The sequence below is a fragment of the Pungitius pungitius genome, chromosome 13 (genome assembly GCF_949316345.1).
Source record: "Pungitius pungitius chromosome 13, fPunPun2.1, whole genome shotgun sequence".
Lineage (NCBI taxonomy): Eukaryota > Metazoa > Chordata > Actinopteri > Perciformes > Gasterosteidae > Pungitius > Pungitius pungitius.
In genome coordinates, this window is record NC_084912.1 from 13,188,413 (window position 1) to 13,195,217 (window position 6,805).

Consider the following 6,805-nt stretch of genomic DNA (forward strand, 5'->3'; position numbering starts at 1 on the left):
AAAACCAAATTCTTTGAAATATAAATAAAAGCACAGTCCCAGTGATTCATGTTTCCTTTCACAGTGTGACGCTGATCACTGTCACACATGTTCTTTTACGCCTTCATAGACCTGACTAATACATTTGCATATAAATGGGTGCCTGAGTAAATAAGCACTGTAGGCGACCGAGAGTATCGCAAGCCATCTGAATCTTTCACAGGTCAACAACTTCTGACGGATGACTTGTACAATTGCCACGATTGAAATGCTAAATTTCGTGAAACGTGCCTCTCCACAGTTCACATTCAGCACCTCACAGCGCTCTGAGCGACCGGCGCTCGTCCCTCCGACACCTGGGTCCCCCGGTGGGTCGACTGGAAGTCGCTGGCAGTCCCGCTGAGTGACTCGATTGGTACAACGATCACACTGTCGCTGCATGTCGCAGGTTTGATCCTCGGTCGTCTCCACGCTTCACCGCCGCTGTTGATCCTCGTCGAACTGTGAACGAGCAATTTAGTGAGACCCTCCCTGTCCCAGGGGCTCCTGTATGCACCACAGGCTTGGATCTCCACGCATAAAAAATCCACACACGCCGGTCCACGCCGCTGCATGCAATTAAAACGCTTGGTACGCTGCCTGTAATTTGGTGATTGAGTGCTACTAGAGAAAAGATCAGTTGTCCAAGTGTTTTGCCTGAGGAACAGATAATTGCAACTGCTCTGAGGAATATTTTAAGGATGCCAAATGTTGCCGAGAGCTGATGTGCAAGTCCTTGGAAAATATACGTATTGCATATTGAGTAAGGATTTGATGAGTCTCAAGCTCTGTAGAATAATTTCTTTGACCTCTTTGCTCGTGTGCACCGCATTTCAATGTGGAATTAAAAACATTTGTGATCATGTGAAGGAAGCATTAAATAGACTCACTTTTCACGGCATCTCTTTCCCCCTGTTGACTAAAACAAGCCCTCTCTCTCTCTGTTTGTTTTTACAGAGTGGTCTTTTTGAATCTAAAAATGAGTTAACCTCCAGACAACAGAATCAATCCTTGATGAGCGTTCACTTCATGTGCTGTTTTGTTCTCCTTGTGCTCTAACATGCCGCCCGTGAAAGAGACATTTGTTTCCCGGGCTCTTTAGCCATCCAAGACCGCCGAAGGTCGAGCTGTGAATTTACTGCAGCCGTTTGTCTTTGCTGGCTTGGCGTACGGCACTTCTGGCGGTGTTAATGTGGCGAGTGTGTAGGTGCATCCGGCAGCCTCCCTCACTTTATTAACATTCGAGAGTGCAAAGCAACAACAACAAAAAACATAGTCGTCTGGATGAATGCGACATTCATTCGGGGTCTGGCAGCGAGGGTGGAATTGGAAGACACATTATCTAGATGAGTGATTCATCACTTTGTTCTTTAAGGCATCCGTACGGATATGGACACTACGCTCTGCTGCTTTGGGGATATCGCAACAAGATCTTAATTAAACAAAAGAACAGAGACACTGTTTTTAATATTTTGCTTAGGACTCATAGACATAGACGAGGGTGAACGGTATTGCACTGAGCCAACACAAGTTAATCATCCTTTCCTTTGACTTCAACGCATCATCGGGTCACATGGGGCAACCCAGCCAGCATCCAGCAAATGCTTTAATGATGTGGTCATGTTAAGCACCTGTGTTACCTGCCAGCGCTGGAAGGAATGAGAATGTGCTTTGCTGGGTGTCCCAGTTGTCCCATCACAGCGATGGGGTCCTGGGTCCAGATGTGGACACCAGTTTTCATCTTCAGGTTCTTCTCGTTCCCATACACACTTTGTGTCTAACACGTGCAGTCCCCGTGCACGAGAGACGTGTTTGTTTGCTCGGCAGTGCTGACCTATCCATGGTGTGTCTCTGCCCTTCACACATTGCATGCCTGGATGGATGTACTTTTAAAGACCATGTGACTCACAGAAAACCAAATCTGATGGTTTAATGCCAAGAGCGAGAGAAAATGTTTTGTCTTTTTAATGGGAAATACTTTGTTGTGCGCACAATGGAAGCTGCCAGTTTCAGCACATTCTGTATCTATGCCCTCATTGCCACACTTGTGGTGAAACAATCCATTCCACTAAGTCTATTACAGTATTTAAAATTGCTGATGTCCTAGCTTTAGAAGTTAAAGTCTTAATGGGATGGTTTGGGGCACAGGAAGTTACTTCCTGTTGCTGTGCCTGGCACAGATGAGAATAACCAGCTGCTGCTTTCAGGGTTTTAAAAAACAGCGAGTCTGCTTTGAATAATGTGAGCAGTCACTTGGTGGGGAGGAAGGTTTGGGGGAGGAATTATGCAAAGGAGGGTAAGAAAAGCAGCCTATTGTAAATATGTAGTTGTATTTCACTGTGGCACCTGTGACAGTATAATTATCTTCATTCTGGCACTGCTTTATTACCTTATGCATTGTTCAATTTATTTGTGCATCTCTGGATTTATTAGCAGTGACCCTCACAAATGAAATTGTAATCATCCTTCCATTTTTCAGTGGTCTTTTCTCAAAGACCAGTTGTTATTCAATGGAAGTAGTAAAATGTCTCAGAGTTAACTGGGGCTGATGGAAAGAAAAGAGACAGAGATTTTTTGGGCTGTTTTGGGGTTTCACTTCAATGGACCAAAGTATCCCTTTTGTGCTGTTGTGTGATGAACAAAATAACATACATCACAAATATCTGCCATCAAGCACAGATAGTGACTGAGCACCTGAGCAGGATATTAAAGAGGTTTCCCTTATTTGTGTATATTTAATCCATCCACAGTGTAGCCTCTTGGCTGTGTATTCTGTCCTATGGCAGCGGTACCACAGTCCCCATTTGCACTGATCTAACTGCTCACCACTGCACAGAGAATTTATTCCAAATGTTCCTGTCCTTGCTCAAAATACGAGCCGGAATACAAATATTGCTATGAATATGAATGACATTGGACCGGCACCTAATTGCCAAAGGGGGAAACCAATCATTGTCATCTTTTTTTTTGTAATCACCGATTCATTGAAAGACATTTGTTGAATTGAATTAATATATTAAATGAACTCAATTGAACTAGCGACTTTAAAATGATTTCATGAAAAAAAATAACTTTTACACCCAGTGAAAAAGCAGAACAGCCTTTTTATCTTGTACACAATACTTTATCAAAGAGCCACATATAAAAACACACTTCTTTCAGGAGCAAGCTTTAACTGTTATTTTTACAACTTTGATTCTCCCATTGGCTGCTCCACCTGACTTTGACACTTTAAGTCATCCAAGAACATCCATGAACATCCAAGCAACAGAAGTACACACCACAGCACACAGACCGATAAGTTTAAGATTAGAATGCAACACACACAATTCAAAAATATATTCTCTAATCCTGCAGTGATTGCCCTTTATTTTTTCTTTTACAATTAGAAAAAATACACAGATAACTAAATATGTCAAAGGAAATGCTTTAACATAGTCACAAGTGTTTAGCGCTCTGAGCGCTTTGGGTTTCGGCGCGACTTTATACTCCGAGAGCCGCCAAGCATCAGCAGAGATCGCGGTTGTGTCCGCAGGGCCTGAAGGGGGTGACGCGTTGTGCCCTGCCGGCCTCCTGAGGGTCGTATATGTTCTCATAGACATCTCCAGGATCCGCCCCCCCCTTCTGTCATGTGTGTTCACATGTTGTCACCTCGGGGAGGGGCATCTGGTCCTGCATTACCACCTGAGGAATGGCGGTCGCGGGGCGAGCGTGGGCCACCGAGTTCTTTTGCAGCTCCACCCCGAAGGCAGGAGAGGCGTTCTGCAACTGTCTCCTGTACTGCACGAAGCTGCAGGTCTTTAGGATGATGGCCAGGATGTTCTTGCCTATCAAGATCCCGGATACCCTGGCGTCCCGGTACAGAATCATGTTGCCCCCCCGGATGAACAGAGTGATGATGTTGATGGTCACCAGGCTGAGGATGGGGTACAGGAGCATCTTGTGGGGAACGATGTTGATGCCCTGCATGCTGATCTCGCTCAGGGACACGCAGGGCAGCACGAGCAGCAGGATGTAGCAGTAGAAGAACATCAGGCCCTCCGCCCACAGGGGAAGACCCTTCTTCTGAGGTTCCCACAGGTTGGCCTGGATGTCCAGGATGTCCAGCAAGTCCACCACCACCCAGAATAGGCGGTTGCGGATCTCCTCGCGCTTCTTGAAGGCGCGGACGTACTCCATGTGGTCGATGGCAACCAGCACCACAAACAGCACCGGGATGCAAACGGACAGCAGCAACGTCAAAGCCTTCCTGGCCAGGGCGTCGAGGCTCTTCCTGTCCGCCTTGTAGTTTTGATACACAAAGTACACCTTGATCTCCAGCACGAAGATATACAGGAACCAGAGGATCATGGCGTAGCCCCGCTTGGCCGTGCGCACCTCCGCACCCACCCAAACTGCCACGTAACGCAGGACGATCAGGAAGCAGATGTCTCCCACCATCACCATGATGCAGATGCCGATCTTGCGCGGCCCGTGGTTCTGCTCCACCAGGTAGGCATCGATCAGCGCCATGCTGCTCATGATCAGGATGGTGGAGAGGCACACGTGGGGCTTGTTGGTGGGGGGTGGAGGCACCATCCTTGCCTGGGTTAAAAGAGGAGGAGCAGGAGGAGGAGAGGTGTTGTTGAAGAAGGGAGTGCAGCAGGGGGGGGGGGGGGGGCTCAGTTTGTCCAGCGAGGGGGCAGATCAGATAGCGCTGCTAGACAGCAGTGTTCCCCTCCATTGCTTCAGCCTTGGCCGGAGTCCAGGATGTATTAATAGGATTCACACGGATCACTTCAATCAATCTGTGCTCGTGCCCGAGCCACCTGCCGGGTAGACGGTACCACTCATTTAGGAAATTATGTCCATTGACAAATGGTCTGCAAACACACAGCTTTGTTATTGTACAAATTAAATCATCTCAATATATGTCTACCTTTTTAACACCGTGACAAGCATTAATCAAACACAACACAGCAGTTTAATCAACGAAATGCCTTTTCTGTTGTTAGAAAAGAACTCCAGATTCCAGATTCGCCTCAGTCACCCTGGTTTTCGTACAAGCTTAAGCCTGCAGAGATAAAAATCCAGCTGAATACTCACTTGTGTCCCTCTTCGTACTTTATCCTAATGACTGGCAGCGAGCGACCATCCATGAGACTGCACTGGGAGATCACAAAGCCCATCTGTAATCCACAGGAGAAAGCGCATGGGATCCTTTTCTTCTTTAACAGATGTAAATCCACCAGTCATGGATATATTTATCTTCTTTTTTTTCAAGCAAAAGAGAAAAGCCAAAATATTGCCGTCATAATCCACTTACGGCTCAGACCGAATCAGGCGGTGGCATCTGAATTCCCTCAGTTCCTAAGAACAGAGGTTATTTTGTGTTCTGGTGAGAGAGAAGGTTTTAATCCTCCAACTCCCCAAAAAGAATAAAGTTATTCTCAGTGGAAGAATCTCTGCAGCAACTCCTGCTTAAAAGAGCATTTGGTCTCCCGAAGTTTTCCTCTTCACCATCCAACACCCACGGACGAGGAAATGGAACATTTTGCGTCAGTGCAAGTTTGTGCCTCTCAGAGGAGGAAGAGCCGTGGTGAATCTTTGAAATGCAGCGTGCGTCTCACAGCGCGTCCCCGCCGTGAGCTCCAGAACCTGCCTGCCGTGCCGTCTTCTGTCTCCAGCATCAGCAGCGCCGGTGGGTTCCCCACGTCTCCGCCAACAACCGACAGCGCCGTGTTGCTCCCCCCAGCCCACCTCAGCCCCTCACACAGAGAGAGAGAGAGAGAGAGAGAGAGAGACGCTTCTCTGGCGCGTCCAGCACACACACGCGCACACACACACACACACATACACTCACTCCCGGGACAAGCTCTCTCGCAGGCAGCTTCTCTGCCTTCTCCCTCTTCTGCTCAAGTAAAAGGCACTTGCTGTGTGGAGGTGACGCTCAGCAGACCACAGCTGCAGAGAGAGAGAGAGAGAGAGAGAGAAGTGTGGGGGGGGTGAAGACGAGCCAGCCCTTTTGCAGCTTAGCTGAATGCACAACTTCTCTCCCTCACCCTGATTTTCCCGTCGGATATGAGGTAAAAAGAACAACAACAACAAAACAGTGACCCTAAAAGGAGAAGAAAAAAGAGCCTCTTAGCAGGCTGTGTGTTTGCTGTCTGGGGAGACATGTGAGGGGGGGGGGGCTCCCGTTGACAGAGAGCCTTTCCATTGATCTCCTGACAGAGCGGTGAATCAGGAGCCTGAGATGGGACCAGGGACCCAAAGAGATGAGGGGTGAGGGGAGATTTGGGGGTAGTAAATGACAGAGGGCAAATATACGGTGGTGCTAAATGTCAATGGAACATTTTTAACCAATAAGATGGCAGATAACGCTAATGAAAAGGATATATAAGGGGGGGTGGAGGGGGGGGGTTGTCATGGTGCTTGAGTTTTTCCTGTTTTATTTTGTATTTTCCTGCCTCTTGTGTCCATGAGTTGGCTTCACTGGCAATATGGTCTTGTGATTGTCTGCCTTGTCCAATTGTTTCCTCCTGTGTCCAATCACCTTCACCTCCCCAGTGTATTTAAGCCATGCGGGCCCTTTTGCTCGTTATTGATTTGTCTGTTTTCCTTCGGTGGACCTGAGACCTTGACGTTTTTTTTTTTCTTTCCCTTGTGTATTTCTTGTTCCTGGTTTGCTGTTGAGTTCCTCTTCTGTCCCAAATCCTGAGAAGGAGGGGGGGGGGGGGGTTGGTGTGCGGCTCTGCTTTTCCAGCTGGGCCAATTAGCCACAATCCCATCTCAGAGGAAGCAACTG

At 47.6% G+C, this 6,805-nt stretch overlaps 1 protein-coding gene across 4 annotated transcripts; it reads right to left on the reverse strand.

Moving 5' to 3' along the window:
• Nucleotides 1-3,102: 3,102 nt before the first annotated feature.
• On the reverse strand, nucleotides 3,103-5,933 carry LOC119214651 (transmembrane protein 121). Of its 4 annotated transcripts, none has more exons than XM_037466538.2 (2): nucleotides 5,324-5,933; nucleotides 3,103-5,186 (listed from the first exon to the last, which is right to left on the reverse strand). In XM_037466538.2, exon 2 carries the CDS (start codon nucleotides 4,594-4,596, stop codon nucleotides 3,646-3,648), a length of 951 nt encoding a protein of 316 aa, XP_037322435.2. In that variant the 5' UTR covers nucleotides 4,597-5,186; nucleotides 5,324-5,933; the 3' UTR covers nucleotides 3,103-3,645. The 4 variants fall into 4 exon arrangements, with proteins under 4 accessions (XP_037322435.2, XP_037322434.2, XP_037322433.2 ...); XM_037466537.2 differs by having other exon boundaries at nucleotides 3,103-4,602; nucleotides 5,104-5,933; XM_037466536.2 differs by having other exon boundaries at nucleotides 3,103-4,826; nucleotides 5,104-5,933.
• Between the last annotated feature and the right edge of the window lie 872 nt (nucleotides 5,934-6,805).

What these genes read in the sequence shown, in the direction of transcription:
- LOC119214651 (XM_037466538.2), bottom strand. Translation starts at nt 4,596, where the DNA reads ATGGTGCCTCCACCCCCCACCAACAAGCCCCACGTGTGCCTCTCCACC.